Source organism: Danio rerio, chromosome 5, assembly GCF_049306965.1.
Source record: "Danio rerio strain Tuebingen ecotype United States chromosome 5, GRCz12tu, whole genome shotgun sequence".
NCBI classification, from domain to species: Eukaryota; Metazoa; Chordata; class Actinopteri; order Cypriniformes; family Danionidae; genus Danio; species Danio rerio.
In genome coordinates, this window is record NC_133180.1 from 2,123,973 (window position 1) to 2,150,000 (window position 26,028).

Here is a 26,028-nt window from a genome sequence, read left to right on the forward strand (position 1 = left end):
ATAAACGGAGAATTAAGTTTCCGGAACTACGTCATATCATTAATATCATTCAGTATGTTTAAACTGATTATTTTTATTGTTTTTATAGATTCGTTTAACGATTAAAGATTTTTATAACCATTCAAGATTTTTTTTTTAATCAAATTTTGATGGGTCACTTGCTTTTGTTCATATTTCGGACAGTTTTACCTATTAAAGTTTATTAAAATATTGATGACAGCAGAACATAACTTGCTCTACAAATATATTTTATTATGGCAAGAATAAAAGCAAAAAAGTACAGTTTTTGTATTGTATTATAATTTTATTTTGCAGTACATTACAAGTGTCTGTAATTAAATGACTTAAAATGATAACTAAGGGCATACTTTACATTTTCAGCAGAGTAATTTAATAAGTATTACAGTGAATAATTTAGCACCACTCTGCTTGGCACTTAAAAGCCTTCATGTTTTTTTGTATTACTGTACTAGTAAAGAGAAAATAAAAGGAAGCAGTGTTTTCTCTGTTTGAATAATTGATGATTGAGGCCAGTAGTGTGAAAATTAAATGCATGATTTTACCCTGTTTGTGCTTTGAGTTTACTGACGACAGTAGAAGAGCAGCTAATGTGTTGCCATATAACATTTAATAAACACTAGACGAAGACAATAGAGTGATCACATAAAGATGCACAATGTTCTACAACCTATGATATTATCATAATCTCTGCTTAATAACATGCTCTCAACTGTCATTATATTGCACTGCATTGTACACTGAAAAAAATTATAAAAATGATTCCTTATTTACTACATTTTTTTACGTTAAGTGGTTGTAAGCAATTTATCGGCTGAATTTAAACAAATTAAGTTGAACATTATTCAACTTAATTTGTTTGTTTAAATTGAACACAAATGAATTGTTTGCAACAGTTCTGCATGCAACAGTTTTTTCAGTGAAACAACAGATCTTTGATTATAAAGCAAAGCTGATAAATATCATCCTACAAAGACATATTGAGAGAGTGACAGCTGATATTAATATCTTATTATGTAAGTGACCTGCTGCTGTTATTTGTTATGTAAATCTCTATATAAAGAGCTGTTTGTAAAGCACAGTTTTTCCTTCCACATATCCTCTCATTATCTTAAGATCTAAAAGCCTGGTGTGTCTGATATTTTCCTTTCTTATATTGAAAGTTCGTAAACCGTTGCATTAAAAAAAGAAAATGTTTGTAGTATTACTTCATATGTTAGACTTTACTAAAGTTACTAAAAATGTATTCGTACTTGGGGCTGGGCGGTATAACCAAACGTTTTATTTCATATTATGAGAAAAGAACGTTTAATTCACGGTAATGACACCTTTCATGATATCGTTTTTTTTTAAGGGTAGCTATTCCAGAAAATGTACATAAATATAATACTTATATAATAAATAAGCTTCAATATTCAAATAATGTACTTGAAATAAGGCTCTTATTTGAATAATTTGTATTTTATTTATATATTGCATTATTTATTATATTTTGTTTTTCTCAATTAAACTACTGTGGTACTTATATCTCGTAACAATGTGCAGAGGTTTGTTACATATTCCCTTGCACATGAGTTCTTAAAAGCAAAAACAGAAGTAAAAGATTATAGGGGTGTAACAGATCACGGTTGATCTGTGGTTCGTACAGATCACAACCCGCGGTTCGAATCACACCTGACCCGTGGATTAATACATTTTTTTTACTTGTAGATTAATCCTAAATTTGTAACGATCGCCGAGAGATCAGCTCTTGCTTCATTCAAATCACCTGTAGCATTTAGGCTTTCCTGTAAAATATAATGATGACAGAAGAAGTTGTTTTGGGTTATTGGGGATGTGGTGGGTTTCTTAGGTTATTAAAGTCATTTTCTGTCTTGTTTAGCCTGCATTAATGCATTCAATGTAAGCTGCACAATTAATCATTAAAAGATCGGGATCTCAACACCCACGCAACATCAATTATAAATGATGCTGATTTGCATATGTTTATTAATAAAATTACAGCTTCTCAGTTCTGTTTGTTAAAACCAAAAATGTCTTGCGTTTCTGTCATAAATGCGAAGCAAAATACTTTCGTCTCCTCTTTTTGGTTGATGCAAAAAATGGTCCGATCCGTGACTGAAAAACCATAATTTGATCCGAACTCTGAGATTTGTAATCCCTTACGCTACTGAAAGATTATAAACCAAGATAAGAGAGACAAAGGCTAGTCATAGAGCATCCTTAAGAAAGTTTCAGAAAGTGGACCACATGCACCAAAACATTTCAGATTTATGATGTACATCGAAAGTTAGTTTTTCCAGTGGTAAAAGTGTTGCTGTGCAACTCAACCACACATTGACTGAGGGTCCCTGGCCAGTTGACCATAATAAAAGTATGCATTTTTGGCCAATTATATACAAAAATTAAAGTACCTGTTCTTCTTCACAATCAAAAAGATCCGCTGTACAGTTCAGGAGATGTATATATCTCATAACACAAGCCTTTCCAATTAATCATATTTCATTCTTAGAATGTAAAATAAAAACAGTATGAAGTAATTATTTGATGAGTGCGAATCATGACCTTTTTGAATAGTATTTTATTCTTAAGCCCATTAGATGAACAACAAATTCTACTGTTAATCATATTTCACAGTTTTTTTTTTTGTGGACAGTTCTTATTATCATAAACTTTTCTCAAGTAACGTCTTCTCAGAGATATGAAATAACTTAAAAATGGAAAATGCAAGTATGTAAACAAAAAAATTGAATTAAAAGTTAGGGTTGGCTCAATAGACGATGCCATGCATCGTGATCCTGCCCCTGACACACTCAGGCCCTGTTTACACTAACACGCCTTAGTTTTTAAATGGTATTTTAGAACAAAATCATCCATGTCCACACTGGCATTTTACCTAGCATTTCTGAAGAGACCTTCCACGCTATCCGCTTGTTAAGTGTGACGTCACGCGAATCGGCTTCCAGGTCCAAGTGCTCTATTCAGCTGAATGGGGAGATTCATGAAATGGTAATAATAAACGTTTACAAAGCGATTTAATACTTTCAAAAGTCACAATCGCAATATATATCCATGCCTATTATCCGATGGCCAGAAAGTGATTCATTGTTTTATAAATTGTTAAAATTTTGTTATTTGTGATGCAGCAAGCCCAGAGATTGTTGTGTACACTATGGGCTCTATTTTGATGGTCCATGCGCAGAGTGCAAAACGCAGGGCGCAAACGCTTTCAGGGCGTGTCAGAACGCATTTTTGCTAATTTACGGATGGAAAATCTGCCTTGCGCCGTGGCGTATGGTCATTTTCTCAATGAGTTATAGGTGTGTTTTGAGAATGAACCAATTAGAGCCTCATCTCCCATTCCCTTTAAGAGCCAGCTGCGTCGCGCCAAGAGCGCATTCGCTATTTACAGGACGCAAAGTAAGTCTAAGTGGAAAAACTGAGCATTTCACAGTTGACATTTTTTTAACAGAAAACTGTTAAACAGAGCATCTACTGCGTGAGAATGAGAGATAATGGATCACTTTCACTTTCACTCTTGCATATATAGGGAAACCTTTACGCATCAATTAGTCTATAAATAATTAATTTAGTTTGTTAAGAGCAAATATTAGTTTCAAAACTATTTCTAAATTCAGTTTCTAATCTCCAGCAAACGAATAAATAAACAATAATAACAAAATGTGCTCAAAAACCTGTATAAAAACCTCTATATCCTAAAACACATGCTGTGCCCCATATGGTCTAAAACCTGACAGGTGGACAAATCTAAGCTTGTTTTTAATAAAACAAATATAAATATGGATATAATAAATAATACTGCTAATAATAATAACATTATACAAAAGCAAATTGTTATGAATGAACTGAAAAAGCCTCCCGAGATGAAGAAGACATAAAAGCAGGGATTTTTCATATTTATGTCGGCTAGAAAATAATATGTTTTGTAATATTTTAATCTTTTATATTTATATCCTATATCTATTCTTATTATATCCTATATATATCCTTAATATTTAATGTTTTTCATATGTAAAGATATTTGCCTATTGCTCTCTTGTGTGTATTAAGCAGTGTGTAAGCGAGGTGCAACTCTGCGCTGGAGTTTAGACCGGGTTAGTTTTGGTCTAATGAAAAATCTATTATAGTTTCTCAAAATAGCAACGCGCCAGCGGTCCGCCTCAGAACGCCTTCCTTTTTAGAGCAGAACGCCTATGGGCGCACAAATGAGCGCTAATGCATTTGCTATTTAAACAGCGTAGCGCAACGCCTCAAAACCACTCTTGCGCCAAGCTGAAACTACCAAACAAGTATTGCGCCGCACCTTGCGCCCCATTGCGCCGGGTGTATGATAGGGCCCTATGACTTTATGTAAAATTAACTTTAATGTGTGATAGGAATAAAACGTGATCATAAACGAATGATTTCTCCACTCAAATGAATGGCGGCTTGTATACATACGTCACAAACACGTCACCCCTTAACAAGCGGATACGGCTGAAAACGCACATCACGTGACCGCACGCACACATGCTCGCTCACTCACTCACACTCTGTCATGCTGCAGCGCATGCGTGCATCTGAGCTGCAGCAGTCAGGTAGTCAGATAACGTGTCACAGTGTCAGTAAACAGATTCATTTCGATTTCTGGATTGTACTTCGGACATTTTAGCTAAACTTCAGATACTGTTGGTTGTGCACCTTTTTTACCAAACAAGTTTGTGTACACAATTATAGCGACACGGATCACTCTGCTTATTCATGCCAGTGTCCTGCGGGAAAAGTGATTTATTATATTTATTTACAATTGGGTTATGGGCAAAACACAGACCATGCGGGTCAGGAAGTTTAAACAGTAGGCCTCAAATAATTGATTTGTTATGAATGAACGAATTATTCATAAATTTATTCACCACCGCCTACTATGACGATGCCATCGTTCATCGTAATGTTTCACATTAGACATCGTAAAATGCCAAATTGGCCAACATCGCCTAACCCTTTTCAAAACTGTACAACTAGATTAGATAAGATTCGACTTTATTGTCGTTACACATGTACAAGGCAACGAAATGCAGTTTAGGTCTAAATGGGAGTGCAACAGCTGCAAGTGCAGTATATAGGTATAAGTAGGGCCAAACAAAATCTGTGGAGGTTTTTGGTAAAAATCTGTGGAATTATTTTGGGAGTATCACAACTAAAACCTTAATATTTAAAATAAAAAATAATACCTTTTTAACTTTTATTTAATGTTTAAAATGCAAATACAAACTTTATGTGGTAAACAAAGCAAGTCTCTCATATAATATCTGTTGGCTATTGAGCCTTTGGCCCAGTACATTCGGGCGGACCCCAATATACATGGATACTGTACAAAGAATACAGTAAGCAGAATATCCTTGTATGATGACGATATTTTACTTTAGATCTCCAATCCTCAAACTTCCATCTCAAGGATCTTAGACACCACTGGCCATTATGGCACATTTTCAGGTTATAGGTTCAATTGGTCTAAGAGCGAGTTAATGCCCATTAAGGTTAGAGACATGTCCATTCTCCAAGCCTTTCCCTTCAAAATAACCCAAAATAAATTTAAATACTTTGGAATCGAGGTCACAAGAGTTTCAGTCATTATTTAATGCAAATTTTCCTTCTTTCTGGAGTTCTGGAGATCTTTACCAATTTCATTAATTGGGTGGGGTCAAATGTTAAGATGATCTTTCTCCCCCAAATTTTTTATCTTTTTCAAAACATTCCATTATTTTTACCTAAAACTTTTCCCAAGCAATTGGACTCCATCATTTTGCCATCCTTGTGGGATTACGAAGCACATAGAATAAGTAAAGCATATTTTTTTAAACCTAAAGCAAAAGACGGATTGGCCCTTCCTGATTTTGTCCTTTATTACTATGCTTGTGCCTTTCGCACTTTTTTAATATGGTTAGATCATACGGTGACGCATCCAACTGAAAAGAGAGGCATGCTGTCCTGCTGAAATTGGAGCAGTAATAGTGTCTCCCATAAAAATAGACAAGTCCATCTGTAACAACAATTGCATTATTCACAATACAGTTTGAATTTGGAAACTGATTAGATCAAAATTAGAAGTTAAATAATTTTCTTTCCATTTACCTGTTGATGGAAACCCATCATTTATACCCTCAATTATGGACTCTGGTTTTACACATTGGAAAGAATTGGGTATTTAGAAAATAGGGAATCTGTTTATAAATGGTAAGTTCGCATCCTTTGGGCAGCTGCAGGATACATTTGGTCTACGTGCAAACAATTTCTTCAAATATTTGCAGATTAGGGATTATGTTAAAAAATATGTACCCTGTTTAAACGTAGTCAATCCGGCTGGACTGGATGACCTATTAGGGCTTGGAGGCGAGGTCTGCCATGCGATTTCAGTCATTTATAACTCACTATTATCAAAAAAATGGCCTCTTTTGGAGAGCCTAAAATCACAATGGGAGCAGGAACTGGGAGATGAGATAAATCTGGAGCTGTGGGCTGATGCGTTAGAGGAAATCCACTCTTGTTCTTTTAACTCCAGACACTGTCTCATTCAGTTTAAAATTATACACAGGCTCCATTATACCAAGACAAAATTACATAAACTTTTTCCTGATACCTCTCCCTTCTGTTGTCACGATTACCAGCGATCTGTGGAGAACGATCGCTGGTTCTCATGACATCTGTGATTAGCCACTCCCTTACATAGTTATGCTTTGTGTTCTAAATTGATCCCATTTCAGGCAGAAATATTTAAAACTCTATCTAAAGTTTGATATTGTGAATTAGTTTTCGACCCACTTTTTATCATCTTCAAAATTTCAGACAAAACTAGATGACTCCAGGATTCTCAAAAACAACTGCTGTCCTACAGCCTTATTGTGGCAAAGAAGCTGGTGCTAAGGTTTTGGAAATCAACAGAATCCCCATCATTTAGATCTTGGCTGGAAGAATTAACTAAATTAGCACATTTGCAAAGGATCAGATTTCTTATTGCAAAGAAGTTGAAAAAATTGACAAGATTTGGTCTCCTCTTCTCCTCTGTCTTGAAAGTGTAGGTTAAAAACCCAGATGGTGAATGTCACACCAACAGTAGTGATGGGAAGTTCAGAGTGTTTTACTGACTCGGATCTTTGAGTCTCGTTCGTCAAGATGAACGAATCTTTTTTCGAGTCATTTCGTTCATTTGGTTCAATTTGCCAAAATGCTATTAAAATGTTACAAATTGCTTCCAAACACATCTACAACTAGCCCAAAAAGTTGATCACACGATAAATAAGTCATAAATAGAATACTATGAGAAGGAGAAAATACTTCAATGTTTACCTGCTCTTTTGTCAATGAAGGCATTGTTGTCTCTTTGCTCAGCTCACCTCTTCATGTTGTCAAATGTCAGTGGTTCGTTCACTTTGCCACACTGGCAGTCACATATAATCTTAACCAATGTACACAGTCTGAGCCGATAGGAGCCATGATAATTAGTTCACCTTTCAAGTCTTGAGTCGTTCGTTATTTACGTGACAGAATGACTCAAACCCGTTGACTCGAGAGATGAACGGTTCAATTCTTTTTTCGGCTCTAAATGCGTATGATTGGCCCGTGATGAATGAATGACTCAGACCCGATAGAGTACTCGAGAGATGAACGGTTCAGTTCTTTTTCCGGCTCTAAACACGTATGATTGGACCGTGAGGAACGAGTGACTCAGACCCAATGGAGGACTCGAGAGGTGAACGGATCAATTCTTTTTCCAGCTCTAAACGCATATGATTGGCTTCTGCCTTTCCGTGATGAACGACTCAAAATGTGATGAAGACTCAAAATTAACGATACCACCTGCACAAATGTGCGCACGCGCGGATGAACGGGTCTCTCCCTGAGAGGACTCTTAGTTCCCGAGTCATATTGAAGATTCATTCACAATGAACGAATAATTCATAAACGACACATCACTAACCAACAGTACTGCATAAGACTTAGTCCTAGGGGTGGGGTGGGTTTTAGGGGTTAGATGTTGTGTTTTTTTGAAAAGTGTATTCTGGGTTTATGCGAATTACTTAATTATTTTATTTAATTATTATTTAATTATTTAAAAAACTTGAGATGTAATGTTTGCTTTAAGGCTGTGCAATGCAATGAATATCTCAATAAAACTTTTAAAACAAATAATATCTGTACTAAAAGATAGAAAATATGACTTTACAAACTGCAATGTACATAAATCAGATGAACATTTACATATTATTCAATAATATTACTGTAATTAACAAAAAAAAACTAAATAAATGTAGATTTACACACATTTACTCAAGTAAATAAACAGAATTAATGATGGGCTGAAATTCTGCGTGTGGAGATTCTGTGTGGGCCTAGGTAAAAGTTATAAAGTGCAATTATAGAAAAACTGTGGTGATATTTACAGATGGATGTACTATGAACATTATATACAGGTTGTATTAGCTATGAACAGAGGTTTACAATAGATGTATAGATGTACAGGTTGTTGTTAATAATCAGAGGTATGCAGATAGATATGAACATGATTACAAATCATCACCTTGGAATTATAAGGTTCTCTCTGCGTTCTATGTGATTTTAAGATATTGAGCGTCAAAGTTTTTGCATTCCATAGCAAAGTTTGTGTGTAACATTTGTTTAAAAAAAAGTTATAAAAGGTACACTGCAAAAAATGCTTTTCTTGCTTAGATTTTTGGTCTTTTTTCTAGTCTAAATATCTAAAATTTCTTATATCAAGAAGCATTTTCTAGACAAACAAAACATATTGTCTTGTTTTGAGAAATAAAATGCCAATATTAAGTTAGTTTTTCCTTAAAACAAGTAAAATAATCTACCAATAGGGTCAGCAAAATAATCTTGTTTTTTCTTTTGACGTAAGAATATTTTGCTTACCCCATTGGCAGATTATTTTGCTTGTTTTAAGGAAAAACTCACCTAATTTTGGCATATTATTTCTGAAAACAAGACTATACAGGGCTCAACAATAAGGACTGCCCGGTGGCCCAGGGCCAGCTTGAGAGACGCTTGGGACAGTAGACAGGATCATTACTGGCCAGATTGGGACAGTGCTGCCTTGTCACGAACATTTAATTTGTCTGCGACTTTCAATTATGCGCATTTTAAGTTTGTGCTTTTAAGTCTTTAAACACTCCCTTCTCAATGAAGTCGTAAACACCACATTGCTTTCCGGTTCCGCTTATCTGATTTGATGTTTTGAGCATGCTATTTTTTTCCGCAACCTGGGAACAACCAGTACAGAGAAGAAACGGCAACATGGTGGCAACATCAAATTAAAAGGCTAAAAGAAAATGCCTGTTTCTAATGTCTTGGAAGCAAAAATTTACGTGTGAACAACGTGACAAAAAAAAAAAAAATAAAGTGATGTTTTGCAGTGTTTGCCCACTTTCAGCCCACCTTTTGTTAAATAATTTCGAACCGCAATAAAATACCTGCACATTTTCCATACTGCTCTTTTTGTTTGCATAACACTCAATAAATATATTAACACTTTTATGTTTTTTTTAAGTATTGAAAGTCTAGATTTACAGACTTTATTTTTGACACATTATTTAAAATATGCGGCTGAAAAATAGCTATTAACTTTTTTTTTTTTTTTTTTTGGTGGGGCTAGTAAAAATTTTGGCAGGGCAAGTAAAAATCTAAACCACTGGCCCGATCAGACCAGTAGAAAAAATCCACCCTGGTATATGTTTTGGTTTTTGGAACCCTGCTATATGTTTTTCTTGTGTAGAAAATGCTTCTTAATTTAGGAATTTTAAGATATTTGGACTAGAAACAAGACAAAAAATCTAAGTAAGAAAAGCATTTTTTGCAGTGTATAAATAACTTATGAACAAACATCCCATAATGTAAATAAGTTGTCATTTAATAAGAATATGTCAACAACTCAGTTTTGACAAAAATGACAGATACAACCACATAATTCTAAGGTGATGAAATGTATATGTGCAGTGGATATGTACAATTCAAGATGAATTAGTGCAACATAATGTGATGAATATGTGCAATTTTAATTGTGTAAATGTTAAATAATAAATATAAACAATTAGCGATCACTTCTTGTTGAAAATATAAAGCAATTGGCAACACTGAGTTGGCCACGCCTACTTATTTGCATCTTGCGATATACACTGAATAAAATTAATTTACGCTACACATTCATGGGAGAAATCGTTCCCACTGACATCATTCCTCTGTATCTTCATCGCTGAAGTGCTCCTGTTTAATAATTGTGAACTAGATCTTTATCCTTCATTGTTCTTCATGTCTTGCTTGGTGTGAGCGGGCCTTAATGGTCAGACAGTCCCTGAACTGCACTTATTATTAAAATGCATCCTATTTCAAAGAGCCTCCATTAATAAATGTGCGTTATTGTGTAACATTGCACCGGCTGATGTGTTTCTAAGCACAGGAAGTGCTCAAAAGCCAGCCCACACTGTATCTGTGGGGTGTGGTGGAGGCTTTGCAGAGCAAACGCAGACGGCACAAAGTGACTAAAGAGATGATTTTTCTATTTCTGCCACCTTCTTGGCTCCAAACGCCCCCGGCTGAAGACAGGGAGACGCGTAATCTGTCTTTACCCGAGCGATGTGCTGAAAAGACCCTCACTAGCTTGTTGCTAGGATACGTGGGCTAGAATTTGGTGCTCGTGTCCCACCGGCTTTGCTTTCCATTCATACTCTCTTGTGTGTGTGTGTGTGTGTGTGTGTGTGTGTGTGTGTGTGTGTGTGTGTGTTCTTGTGCTTCATTCTGTGTGGATTCCATGGGGTGTGTATTGTAGTGTGTGAGGGGTCTGTTGGGGTCTCAGTAGCGCAGGTTTGATGTGATGAGGGACTCTCGATGATGCTCTGAGTGTGTTCTCGAGGTGTGGTTTGATGGAAATGAGCTGCTGTATTATGGTCTGCACAGGATTGTTTTTTTCCGGTCTCGTCCCTGTTTAAAATGCACTCTGCTTTCTGAATGAACTTTTTATTTTTTTGTAGATATGATGCCACAAAATGTATACCTCATTTCCAAATTCTTGCATCAAAGTTTCTTTAAAATGAGGAGAGAGGCGTACAATGAAGATTTAAAATGTTATCAATTAATCAATCCATCCATCCATCCATCTATCCATCCATCAATCAACCCATCAATCAACCCATCAATCAACCCATCAATCAATCCATCAATCAACCCATCCATCCACCCATCCACCCACCCACCCATCCATCCATCCATCAATCAACCCATCAATCAATCCATAAATCAACCCATCCACCCACCCACCCACCCACCCATCCATCCATCCATCAATCAACCCATCAATCAACCCATCAATCAACCCATCAATCAATCCATCAATCAACCCATCCATCCACCCATCCACCCACCCATCCATCCATCCATCAATCAACCCATCAATCAACCCATCAATCAATCCATAAATCAACCCACCCACCCATCCATCCATCCATCCATCAATCAACCCATCAATCAACCCATCAATCAATCCATAAATCAACCCATCCACCCACCCGTCCATCCATCCATCAATCAATCCATCCATACACCCACCCACCAATCCATCCATCCATCCATTCATCCATCCATCCATCCATCCAAACACCCATTCACCCACCCACCCATCAATCCATCAATCCACCCACCCACCAATCAATCCATGCATCCATCAACCCATCGATCAACCCATCGATCCATCCATCCACCCATCAATCAACCCATCAATCAACCCATCAATCCATCCATCCATCCATCCATCAACCCATCAATCAACCCCTCAATCAACCCATTAATCAACCCATCAATCAACCCATCAATCCATCCATCCATCAACCCATCCATCCATCAACCCATCAATCAACCCATCAATCAACCCATCAATCAACCCATCAATCAACCCATCAATCCATCCATCCATCAACCCATCCATCCATCAACCCATCAATCAACCCCTCAATCAACCCATCAATCAACCCATCAATCCATCCATCCATCAACCCATCCATCCATCAACCCATCAATCAACCCCTCAATCAACCCATCAATCAACCCATCAATCAACCCATCCATCAACCCATCCATCAACCCATCAATCAACCCATCAATCAACTCATCAATCAATCCATAAATCAACCCATCCATCCACCCACCCGTCCATCCATCCATCCATCCATCAATCAATCCATCCATACACCCACCCACCAATCCATCCATCCATCCATCCATCCATCCATCTAAACACCCATTCACCCACCCACCCATCAATCCATCAATCCACCCACCCACCAATCAATCCATGCATCCATCAACCCATCGATCAACCCATCGATCCATCCATCCACCCTTCCATCCATCCGACTGACCGACCGACCGACATATTAGCTAAATAAACTTATATTAGCTCATATAACTGATCACATGCTTATTAAGAGTTAATAAGGTTGTTGGGTTTAGCTTTTGGGTAGGATTAGGGATTTAAGATTTAAGATCGTCCTTTTAAAGTGCCATTAAACTGTTCATTTCTTAATAATAGGCTGGAAATAAGAAGACCCACATGGAATTCGCAGATTTTTATGCCATCATTAGCTGTGTTTCCATCCACATTGCTTTTATGCGCATTTTGCATATGTGCATAAAAAACATGCGCACAACTGAGTAGGATAAGCTTTTTATTTGATAAGAAAAGATAAACTTCAAAAATGTGAATGAACTTTATGCGCAAAACTGGATTATCGCATAAAAGACATGCAAACTTGTTTCCATCCAACGAGTCAAAGCAAACAAAATCGTCACTTTCTAAATAAACTGGCGCCGAATATCAACAGTAAACACTGAATTTGCTGCAGTAGGAGAAGCTGCGTCAATCTTTTCTTTATTTAATAAATGACCTGCGCCTCAGAAGGCAATCCTGACACGCAGTGAATGCGCGGTGGCGTTTGAAGGTTTCAGACACGGAGCACAGATACTTTTGATTCTGGAGGTCATTAATAATATAATAACACTAATACTGAAACGTTCAGGCGCTTTAGAATGACCAAAACAACAGTTCAGATGGTTTACAGTGTGCTCAGCCTGCTGGTTTGTACATTTACACACATTTTCATCATCACATGATCTCTCTTAACAAAATCACATGACCTATTTTAATGCTCATGCTGGAGTTTGTGCGGTAAAAGTGTTTCCATCGCAGTTTATGCGCATCTTTTATTATCGAATAAAACGTTTCTTTTACTCAGTTATGCGCATACGTTTTTATGTACATTTTCAGAATTTATGAGCACCATGACGTTTCCATTGATCGTTTTATTTATGTGCATATGCATAATGCGCATAAAAATAGATGGATGGAGACATAGCTATTGAAATAAAACAGTTAAAATGGTCAGTAATAGCTTTTATTATTATTAGGGGGTCAAGCGCGAAGCGCTGAAACCCTATTGTTTTTGTTAAGATTTTTATTATTATTATTATTATTATTATTATTATTATTATTATTATTATTATTATTATTCTGCCGAAGTCACTATTGCCCAGACCAAACCGTAAGGCCGAGAGAGCTGAAACTTGGCCAGATGGTAGTACCCCGGTACACTACGTTCTGGCCAAAGATCAGCCAAATCAAACCATAGGTGGCGCTATGGCGCCAAAAAAACACTTTTTGGACATTTTTGGCCGCTATTCGTTCACCGTTTGTCGTAGACTCAAAAACTTTACATTTGTTGAATCCTTGGGTTAGCCCCAACAAAAGTGTATACCAGAAATTTTTGCTCTACGACGCACCGTTTTCCCGCTACATCGCGATTTGTCCGAAACCTACTTTTGCGAACTAGTCCTAGGTTTTACACTCAATCTAAACCAAACCAGCTCTCAAATGTTCTCTGGACACTGAATATCAATAATTATCAAAAAAAAGTTGACATTTTTATTCTCACTCGAAACAGTACACAACAATGTTCGATGCTAATTGAAGCTAAATGCTAATTGGAGCTATAACTTTTGAACGAAATGAGATATCATCACCAAACTTAATACACACATGCATAAGCTCAATTTGAGGTGACACTGCGAAACCCGCAGACTTTGGCCACATGGTGGCGCTATAAAGTTAAAAAAACATAAAAATTACTCTAACCTTACAGCCATTTGTCCGATCAGCTTGAAATTTGGCATACAGTGTCTTTGACCAAGTTGTCATAACATACTATAAGGATATTGGCATATCTCAAAAAACATGGCCGCCATTGGCCAATTAAAATTGAGCAGCCATTTAACAAGGTTAACGATGAGTGATCAAAACGAAACTCGCTGGGCATGTTCGACTCATGGTCCTAGAGGTCTGTAAGAATTTTGAAAGAAATCGGCCACTAGGGGGCGATTTTACGTATTTTTAGTGTGTAATGGGTTGTGTATCACACAACTTTTTGCGCAACCACACAAAATACATATCATATGATAGGCCTGCTCATACCGAACCGTTTGACACTCAAACCACTGCTTTCACTTACACCGTTCGTTAAATATTCATCAATATAGGAAAAACCTACTTTTGCGAACTAGTCCCTGGTTTTTCACTCAATCGCGACGAAACCAGTGTTGTTGGAATCTCTGGACTGTGTAGATCAATAATTATCAAAAAAAAGTTGAACTTTTCACTTTGGTTAGCTGTAACAGGCTAATTTACAAAAGGGGCGTGTCCACACAAACCTACATGCCTGTAAACCAATAAGGAAAGGCCAAAACATCACAGAAATTGGTGAGCACATGTGGCATATTAACGAGATGAAACTTGCAAAATTTTGTGAAGATCAAACCATAGGTGGCGCTACAATAGCAAAAATAGTCTTTAAATAATGCTAAATCGCTTAAAAATAAAGTAAATTTGCTTCATTTACATACTATTTCACAAAAAACAGTCAATCTAAATATCATATGATAGGCCTGCTTATACTGAACAGTTTGAGACTAAAACCACTGCTGTTACTCAAACTGTTCATTAAAAAACCATCAATATAAACAAAACCTACTTTTGCGAACTAGTCCCTGGTTTTTAACTCAATCGCAACGAAACCAGTGTTGTATGAACCTCTGGACTGAGTAGATCAATAATTATCAAAAAAAAGTTGAACTTTCCATTTTAGATAGCTGTAACAGGCTCATTTACAAAAGGGGCGTGTCTACACGAACCTACATGCCTGTAAACCAATAAGGAAAACCCAAAACAGCACAGAAATTGGTGAGCAGATGTGGCATATTAATGTGAATAAACATGCAAAATTTTGTGGAGATTGGGCAATAGGTGGCGCTATAATAGTGGAAATGGTTCTAAAAACATGCTAAAATGGCTTAAAAATGAAGTAAATGTGCTTCATTTACACACTTATCACTGAAATGATTTATAAATTTTTTTTTGTCCATCTTGGATGTTTAAAGGTCTCAAAAACACATTTTAAATATTCTATCATTTTAGCCACTATAACACAAACTTTTAACTGTCACCTACCATTTCTAACCACTAGATGTCACAACAAGACCACTTATTTATTGTTCATAACATTTGCATACCTTTGTTCTTTTACATTTTTTGAGTTTAAAGTCAGGGAAATTGCATTTAGGATCATTCTGAATCATATTTTGACCTGATGTAAACACTGCTATGCATTAAACATCTAATTTGGTCCCAGTTAACCTCTTCATAATAATTCTAATAGGTAAAACTGGTTCTATGATTAAACACCTTGTTTTAAAACATATGTAAAGAAAATCACAACTGTGGCAACTAGATGGCAGTAACAGAGCACTTATTGTTTATTTTACTGCTCTATAGCAAAGAATATAATGTAATGTTATGTAATGCATTCTGAATCCCAAACTGACACAGCATGAACACAGTTAATCCATTTAAGATCAAATTTACTTAAAGCTTTTCACACTTTTTACTCTGTAGATTTTTAATTATTTTAATAAAATACAAATTTTTCATTTTATGCAGTTAGAACATGCTCAATTATAAAAGGGATATGTTTATGCACACCTAAATGGCTGTAATCACATAAATAAATTACACTGTGGCCACTAGATGGCAGTAGGAGATCACTAATAGCTTATTCACTGCTCTTTTGTCATTTTTATTAAGAAGAGCTAAAATAGCCATAACTCATGAAGGAATTAAAATATCTTCACCAAACTTGTTACACATATGCAAGAGGTCAGTCTAAGGTCATAGCATAAAACTCGTAGACAATGGCCACATGATGGCGCTATACATTGTAAAATCACTGTATCTGAGTAACCATTTATCTGATTAACTTAAAATTTGACATGTCGTGTCTTTGTCTAAGGTGCCATGACTCGATCTAAACATTATATCATAGGGCTGCTTATAATGGTCACTTTGACATAAAAGCGGTCACTCGAAATGTTCATTAAAAATTTGTCAATATGTAAAAACTGAAATTGCTTTTCTTTAGGCGTCCTAACTGCTATATGACCTTACCCTGCTAAACTGCTTGACCCCCGTTAATTGCTGCTTGCAGCTATATTTATTATTGAAAGCGGGCATGCTGTTAAAATCAATAGCTGTTATAAAGAAATTGAATCAAGTAATCAAATCTCATTAACCTTTTCTTTAATGTGTAATTGGAACATTCTGATTAAAGATCAGCGAATGAATCTCGCATTTCTATTTTTTGATTACATTAATAACAGAGGCAGCATTAAAAAAATGCGATTGCTTTCCTAAATGTTAATGCTCATTTAGGACAAAATTTGTTGTGTTTAAAAAAGAGCCCACCAAGGTCAACATTTTTAGATATTATTATTATTATTATTATTATTCATTTATTCATTTTCTTTTTCGCCTTAGTCCCTTTATTAATGTGGGGTCGTCACAACTTATTCAGCCTATGTTTTACGCAGCAGATGCCCTTCCAGCTTTAACCCAACACTGGGAAACATCCATACACACTCATTCAAAGACATACGCAATGGACAATTTAGCTTACCCAATTCCCCTACAGCGCATGTGTTTGGGCTTGTGTGGGAAACCAGAGCACGCGGAGAAAACCCACGCCAACACGGGGAGAACATGCAACTCCACACAGAAACACCAACTAACCCAGCCGGGGCTGGAACCATTGACCTACTTGCTGTGAAGTGATTGTGCTACCCATTGCGCCACTGTGCTGCCCTATTATTATTATTATTATTATTATGTGTATATATCTCTTGAAACACTCACCCAAAACTCTGCCCACTTTCACTCTGCTTCAAATCACGTGTATTGAATCCATTTAGGAAACATCGTCTATTTATCACTGTGGAGCACGTCTGACAGCCAAGCAGCGCTACATGAACTGACTGTTTTGAGGATTGCGTAGGTGGGGCGACATCGCCTGTAATCAAAAGGAAGGGAATCTCGCCGCTTTTATATTTATTTCGAAGGGTTTTCATGCCTAAATCAAATGAAAGCACCGAACAGATCACATTTAAGATTAAGGGGCATCCCCTAACCCTTCGACAGTGTGGTTTGCGTATAGGGAGGATTGGAGTACACATATATTATGCATGTACAGTTAGGTCCATAAATATTTGATAATAGACACAATTATTACAGCTTAGGTTCTATAAACAAGATGTGCTTTAACTGGAGACTGTCAGCTTTAATCTGAGGGTATTTACATCTAAATCAGGTGAACGCAGTAGGAATTACAACAGTTTAAATATGTGCTTTACACTTGTTAAGGGACCAAAAATTATTGTACAGTAGTCTTCTAAGCTGTTCCATGGCCAGGTGTGTGTTATTCACTCATTATCCTAATTACAATGAGCAGATAAAAGGTTCAGAGTTAATTTCAAGTTTGCTATTTGCATTTGCATTTCTTATTATCAACTCTCAAGATGAGATCCAAAGAGCTGTCACTATCAGTCACGCAAGCCATTATCAGGCTGAAAAAATAAAACAAATTCATTAGAGGGATAGCAGAAAGCAGAGCACGGCCAAAACAACTGTTTGGGGCATTCTTTAACAGAAAGAGTACACAAGTGAGCTCAGCAACACCAAAAGACCCGGAAGACCACGGAAACAACTGTGGTGGACGAATGAAGAATTCTTTCCCTGGTGAAGAATACACCCTTCACTACAGTTACACATATCAAGAACACTCTCCAGGAGGTGTGTGTGTGTGTGTGTGTGTGTGTGTGTGTGTGTGTGTGTGTCAGAGTCAACAATCAAGAGAAGACCACACCAGAGAGAACACAGAGGGGTCACCACAAGATGTAAACCATTGGTGAGCCTCAAAAACAGGAAGGCCAGATTAGAGATCTAAAATAGTCTTCACAGTGCTGGAACAACATCCCATGAACGGATGGGGTCAGATCAACTTGTGCCAGAGTGATGGGAAGAGAAGAGTGCAAAGAAGGAAGGGAACTGCTCATGATCCTATCAGTGAAGCATGGTGGTGGTATTGTCATGTATGGCTGTCAGTGGAACTGCTTTTCTTGTATTTATTGATGATGTGATGCTGACTGAAGCAGCAGGATGAATTCTGAAGTGTTTCAGGCAATATTTTCTGCTCATATTCAGCAAAATGCTTCAGAACTATGAAGGTATTTTTGGTGCAAAACTCCCAAGCAGCTGTAAAAGTGTAATTTGTAGTTGTAAAGAATAGCCACAAATGTGTATCATTGAACGGGGCTTCTTAGTGCAGATGGAGAATGACCCAATGCATACCGCAAAAGCAACCAAAGAGTTTCTGAAGGGAAAGAAGTGGAATGTTGTGCAATAGCCAAGTCAATCACCCGACCTGAATCCGATTGAGCTTGCATTTCACTTGCTGAAGACAAAACTGATGGGAAAATGCCCCAAGAACAAGCAGGAACTGAAGACTGTTGCTGTAGTGGCCTGGCAGAGGAGGAATGAAACTCAACGTCTGCTGATGTTTCTGTGTTCCAGGCTTCAGGCTGTAATTGACTGCAAAGGATTTGCAACCAATTATTTAAAAGTGAAAGTTTGATTTAGGAATATTATTCTGTTCCATTACTTTTGGTCCCTTAACAAGTGGGAAGCACATATGCAAACTGTTGTAATTCCTACAGCGTTCAACTAATTTAAATGTACATACCCTCAAATTAAAGCTGACAGCTTCAGCACTTAAAGTACATCTAGTTTGTTTCATTTTAAATCTATCGTGTTTGTGTATTGAGCCAAAAATGTTAGAATTTTGTCGATGTCCAAATATTTATTGACCTAACTGCACATATCTAAATTTGCGATGCGTTTCATTTTTGCCCAGCACTAAAAATTAGTATTAGCCAGACGAGTCAAATGTTTTTCTTCTTCTCATGTGCTTCACATGGCTGACTGTTTTCTTTCATAATCTCTCTGGAATACTGGGAGTTATGATTACGATAACGTTCATGCTTTATTCCAGTAAATCACTCCGGCTAGTTTATTCTCTTATGAAACTGTCTTCAGGATGGATGTAGAAGTCACACGATGCTCAATTAGAGATGCTTAATAATCACAATAAATAATTCATCATGTATATTTGCATATATTTATTCTCATGCTGCTGAGAAATCTCTATAAGAAAAGTTTCGATGTTCTGTGCGGTAATTAATCTGAGCCTGTGCTGTGGTTTCAGGCTGTTGCTCATCTATAAATAAACAAACACACAGTCATTCATAAACCTCCTCTCTTCACACACATTCTCACACATTATTCCTCAGTTTTCTGTGTGTGTTATTTCTTCAGTTTGCAGCACTCTCAAGCTGCAGTTTAAGCTAATTGTCTAATTAGAATGATAATGGCGTAATCGCTAGCTTTTATTTAGATGTGTGATGCAGACGAGTGGCTGCTAATTAAACCCATGTGACCGCATCAGCCGGACGGAGAGGCTTGTTTTTGGGTGATCCGCAATAATAGATTCAGATACAGGTGATTATTATGTGATATCACGATGTGAGGTCTGCAGTACATCTGATGCGCTGTAATTATTCCTGTTTAATGCTGCTACACTGATTTTTATTGTATTAAAGAAAAGGTCAAAGGTATTGTCATTACAAAAAAACTGCACATGCACACTTCACCACAAAACATTTATAACTCAGCTTGATTATATAACTTTCCTTTATTATTTGCGCAAATAGGAATGTGTAAAAAAACTGTTGGTTCACTCAAAGACATTTAGACCAAGCAAATATGATTTATGTATTGAGATGAAAGGGTTGAGTTTATTTTCCTAATGAGTTATAGGTGTGTTTTGAGAATAATTCAATTAGAGTCTCATCTCCCATTCCCTTTAAGAGTCAGCTGCGTCACGCCAAGAGTGCATTCGCTATTTACAGGACGCAAAGTAAGTCTAAGTGGAAAAAATGAGCATTTCACAAGCAAACAGTTCACAGTGTTTTAACAGAAAACTGTTAAACAGAGCATCTACTGCGTGACAATGAGAGAATGGATCACTTTCGCTCTTGGATAGGGAAACCTTTACGCACAGACATCAATTAGTCTATAAATAAATACTTTTGTTTGTTAAGCGCAAATATTCGTTTCAAAACTATTTCTAAATTCAGTTTCTAATCTCCAGCAAACGAATAAATGAACAATAATAACAAAATGTGCTCAAAAACCTGAGTTATATCCTAAAACACATGCTGCGCCCTATATGGCCTAAAACCTGACAGGTGGACAAATCTAAGCTTGTTTTCAATAAAACAAATATAAATATGGATATAATAAATAATACTGCTAATAATAATAACATTATACAAAAGCAAATTGTTATGAATGAACTGAAAAAGCCTCCCGAGATGAAGAAGACATAAAAGCAGTAATTTTTCATATTTATGTAGGCTAGAAAATAATATGTTTTGTAATATTTTAATCCTTTATATTTATATCCTATATCTATTATTATATCCTATATATATCCTTAATATTTACATTTTTTCATATGTAAAGATATTTGCCTATTGCTCTCTTGTGTGTATTAAGCAGTGTGTAAGCGAGGTGCAACTCTGCGCTGGAGTTTAGACCGGGTTTGTTTTGGTCTAATGAAAAATCTATTATAGTTTCTCAAAATAGCAACGCGCCAGCGGTCCGCCTCAGAACGCCTTCCTTTTTAGACCAGAACGCCTATGGGCGCACAAATGAGCGCTAATGCATTTGCTATTTAAACAGCGTAGCGCAACGCCTCAACCACTCTTGCGCCAAGCTGAAACTACCAAAAGACTACTGCGCCGCGCCTTGCGCCACACTGCGCCGCGTGTATGACAGGGCCCAAAATGTCCATGCATTTGGAGTACATACTTTTAACATAATTAAACTAATATATTTTTGGGTTTGATAGTTAAACACAATTGAAACAAACAAGAACAAGTTTCTGTAATAATATTAATAAATCCCACGTGTTTGAAATGCTTCTTATTTATTCATCTGTTGTGTGGAGTATGGGTCTGCGTCAGTTTTGCCTGCCAATATACAAGTGAACCAATCTCATAGAACTGAACTTTGTCTATAGTTATGTTTATTTTGTATTCATATCTTTTAACTGATGATTAAATCTAATAGTATTCGATTTTAACAAATGTAGATTGATTCTAAGGAATCTGACAACATGCATTTAATAACAAACTGACAAATAAATTAAATTTAAGGTTACAAACATTACTGATAAACTTCATTGTGATTCTTTTTTGTTTTGTTATTTTTGAGTCTACTCTGCCATTCACTGTGCTCTGAGTTTACCAACTATGACGACTATTGCTGCTGAAAAAAACCCTCACATGCGAAAAGGGGGTATGCCTGGGTCGATAAAATAGTGGCAGTATTTATTGACCGTACACCATTGTCGAAAACAATTTAAAAAATTTGATGTGAAGTTTGTCAAGAAATGACAGTAAGCGTTGATGCTGAAGCCCTGTGTGAATTGGGCGTTAGGGTTATTTTCAATCAAGGCGTACGGCTTGCAAGTGGAAATAGCAGAGTGACGCACACACGGCGTGCAAACAGCGCGCATGTGATGCGCTCACATTTTCCCGGCGCACTTAGTTGAAAAACATTTAAATTTTAGAATGCTATGAGTGCATTGCAATTCATGCTAGTAGAACTAACCAATCTGCTTAACACTTTGTATGGAGTATACACACTTCAATAATAAATCATTTATAGCGATAGACTAATTACCTTAGACCAGAGATTCCCAAACTAGGGCCTGCGGGCCAAAGTTGGCCCATGGTAACCTTTGATTTGGCAATTTTTGCCCACCAATATACAAGTAAACCAATCTCATAGAATAAACTTTCTATCGATATGTATACTTTATTCATATCAATTAACTGATGACTAAATCTAATAGTATTCGATTTTAACAAATGTAGGTTGATTCTAAGGTATCTGACAACATGCATTTAATAAACAAACTGACAAATAAATCAAATTTAAGGTTACAAACATTACTGAATAACTTCATTGTGATTCTGCGCTATGAGTTTACCAACTATGACGACTTCTGCTGCTGAAAAACTCGCATATGCGAAAAGGGGGTATGGCTGGGTCGATAAAACAGAATCAGTATTTATTGACCGTACTCCATTGTTAATAACGATAATAAAAGTTTGGTGTGAAATTTCGGTATGAATAGCTTTGTTTTAATAAAAAGTGTCTACTAAGGGTGTGCCTTGGAAGAAATAACTAAGCGTGGACTCTGTTTCAGCCCTGTTCGAATCGTTAGGGTTATTTCCAATCGAGGCGTATGGCTTGCGAGTGGAAATAGACAGCGACGTGCATACACAGCGTGAAAGCAGCGCGCATGTGACGTGCTCACATTTTCCAGGCACACTTAGTTGAAAAACATTTAAGCTTCAGAATGCTATGAGCACATTGCAATTCATGCTAGTAGAACTAACCAATCCAGTGTTTCCTTTAGGATGTTTTCCAGCCGTGGCGGCAAGCCTTTTTTTTTTTTTTACACAGATCTACCAACTACCTGTGGCGTTATTTCAATGACAAATGTCGTGAGCGCAGTATTACAAGTCAAAATCGCATTTATGTAATAGCCTATGTGCATGCGGATCTCTTTGCTTGCGCGCTGATTTCCTCTGCTTGTGCACAAAACTTCTTGCACGCCCCCACAAATATAAGCTGCTTCAAGAGCGCGCATGCAGATCTTCTTGTGCGCTCTCAAATAGACGCTGCTGAAGTGCGATTTAGTGCGTTCATGTAACAAGTATGTCTCCAACATTTATTAGAATTTTAGATTTGAAAGAAGTATTTATGAATGTCTCCAATAGACCTACAGAGCGGTAATAATGAAGTAAAGTGAAAAGGCTGTACGTTGTGTTTGCTGCTACGATGTACCTTTAGAGAAAAATGATGTCCATATATGTGGACTCTTGGTCCCAATTTACATAAAACACTTTTTCCTGAATGTTTTTAATGCATATTTAACATAGAATTTTTTAAATTTCTTTTGACTATCAGAGAGTTAAAAACAACATTTTTCCCCATTTTGGACAGTTAAAAATAGTGTTTGGGACATTTCATATGCTGCAAAACAGTTGCAGGATGACACTGTATGTCTGTAACAAAATATAAAACATTCAAAGTATTTTAAACAGCCACTTTAGAGCTCAAATGTGCTGTCCATGTATGTGGACACTCAGGCCCTATGAGGATATATAATTAATAATGGAAGACTAATTACCTTAGACCAGTGGTTCTCAAACTGTGGTACGTGTACCACAAGTGGTACGCAGGCTTCCTTTAGTGGTACGCGGAGGATTGAAATATGTCATGTACATGCTACACACATTTTAAAATTTATCAAAAATTATAGATATAATATGCCATATTCGACATATAGCCTATATTTCTGAGATAATCTGCCACGTTTTTTTAACTGTGCAGAGTTGTAGCTGTTTTGGGCCTACTACGCTACTGTATTTCAATACTGCTCATTTTGGTGGTACTTGGAGAAACATTTTTTTCTGAGGTGGTACTTGATGAAAAAAGTTTGAGAACCACTGCCTTAGACCAAAGCTGACCCATGGTAACCTTTGATTTGGCAACCAAGACACAGAATGTGCACACATCTTGGATTCTCAAAGTTACATCAAAAAGATCTTAAGAGCTAAAGTGGCAGTGTGCCGATTTTCTTTTAATCTTAAACCTTTGATTTGACCCACCATCCCTTCTCAAAAGAGAGCGAGAATTATAGGTATTTATTTAGACAGATTTAAGAGAAATTTTCATTTCTCAATTCACTTAACATTTTGTTTGTTTTATTGTTAAGAAAAAACAAAACAAAACGTAATGTTGTAAATTAATCAGATTTTTGTTGTTTATGTAAATATTGTCACTTGCGAGTTTTGGGTTTCATCATCGCCACCTCAGGTCAGAATAGCACACACAAAAATGAGTGCAAACACAAGCAGCGGCAAGGAAATTGTAGGTAAGGGATGTAAGGATGTCACCAGAGTGGGTTTTTGGTTTCTTTTCTTGTGCATCCCTGCCATCAGCACCCTATCTGAATGAGTTTTTAGTATCAGGGGCAATGTAGTCATTCAACTTCAGTGTCTGTAATGCTGCAGTGTGTATTTGAATAATGATGGCTGGATCCTTTACTTGAAAGCTCAATTATGATAAGTTTTATTTACGAAGTTTGAGGTTTACTGTATTATTATTATTCACACCTTACAGATGTCGATCTCTCTTAGAGTTTGCTTCGTTTGTTCAGCATTTACATTGCAGATTTACATTTACCATTGCGCAGACTTTGTAACATTTTAAGTTTAAGAGTCTCTTTAACACTGTTTACTTTATCATAAGACATATGAGATATTTGTTTATTTTTGATATTGTTTTGTTTTTGACTATTAAAACTATTTGCCTTAGTAATGTTGGTAAATCAAAATAAAGTGGTTAAGTAAAAAATCCAATATTCCTATATGGATTGTTAAAAATATACAATAATTATCGATATTGAATGACATGAAACATTCAATCGTGATCATTCTTTTGCTTTATTGCCCAGCCCTAAAAGTGTCCATCGAATCATTTTCAGCAAATGCATGCTGATGTGTTATGTGTTTGTGTGTGTGCTTTGTGCAGGTGATGGAGTATCTGCCCGGCGGAGACCTCATGGCTCTGATGAACAGATATGAAGATCAGTTTGATGAATCTATGGCTCAGTTTTACCTGGCCGAGCTCATACAGGCCGTTCACACACTCCATCAGATGGGATACGTTCACAGGTAGCTTTATTAAGTAGCTAGTAGAGGTTAGTTCACATTCAAAAACTCTTTTATTCCAGGGTCATTCAGACTGACGAGCACTAATCAACAATGCTTATGTCTGTTAGTTGTGTAATGATCACAAATTTCACGGTTGGATCACATTATGGTTTTTCATCACGGATCAGATCATTTTTCGGATCAGCCAAAAGGGGTTTATCCATATATTACAGAATTATCACTGCAAGACACTGGTTTTAATGAACAGAACTGAGAACCTGTAATTTTATAAAAAGTAAAATGAAGAAATAATCAGGTGAATAATAATAAACTGAAATATTCAGTGCTGTGAAAAGCTACAGTTCCTACTACTGTTGCTGATAAGACTGAATGTAGAAATCTAACATTATTGTTTGTACAGCCCATATTTACTTCAGTTTCATCTTCAATAAATGATGCAGTTATTCACTCATAAATCTTCATGTTTCATTGCTAGATGAGCATTTCTGAAGAATAAAAAGACTACATTTTACTAAAGACTAAATCTCGTAGGATTAATGAACATGCAAATCACCATTATTTATAATTGGTGTTGCGTGGGTGTTGAGATCCCAATCTTTTACTGATTAATAGGGGTGTCAAAATTAATTGTTTCTTGGGTGCACCGCGATGCAGACACGGACAATAAGGTATCGGTTCAGTAATAATCATAACCGGTTA

General features: G+C 36.6%; 2 protein-coding genes across 17 annotated transcripts in view; both read left to right on the forward strand.

The window, feature by feature from the left end:
• si:ch73-55i23.1 overlaps positions 1 to 26,028 on the forward strand; it is a 782,803-nt gene that overhangs the window by 136,528 nt on the left and 620,247 nt on the right. The gene's annotated exons all lie outside the window — the stretch shown is intronic.
• cita (citron rho-interacting serine/threonine kinase a) overlaps positions 1 to 26,028 on the forward strand; it is a 233,759-nt gene that overhangs the window by 17,956 nt on the left and 189,775 nt on the right. For all 16 annotated transcript variants that reach the window (XM_073951757.1, XM_073951760.1, XM_073951763.1 and 13 more), the window contains exon 6: positions 25,187 to 25,329. In XM_073951757.1, the coding sequence (XP_073807858.1) occupies positions 25,187 to 25,329 (143 nt within the window). The remainder of the gene's footprint in view (positions 1 to 25,186; positions 25,330 to 26,028) is intronic.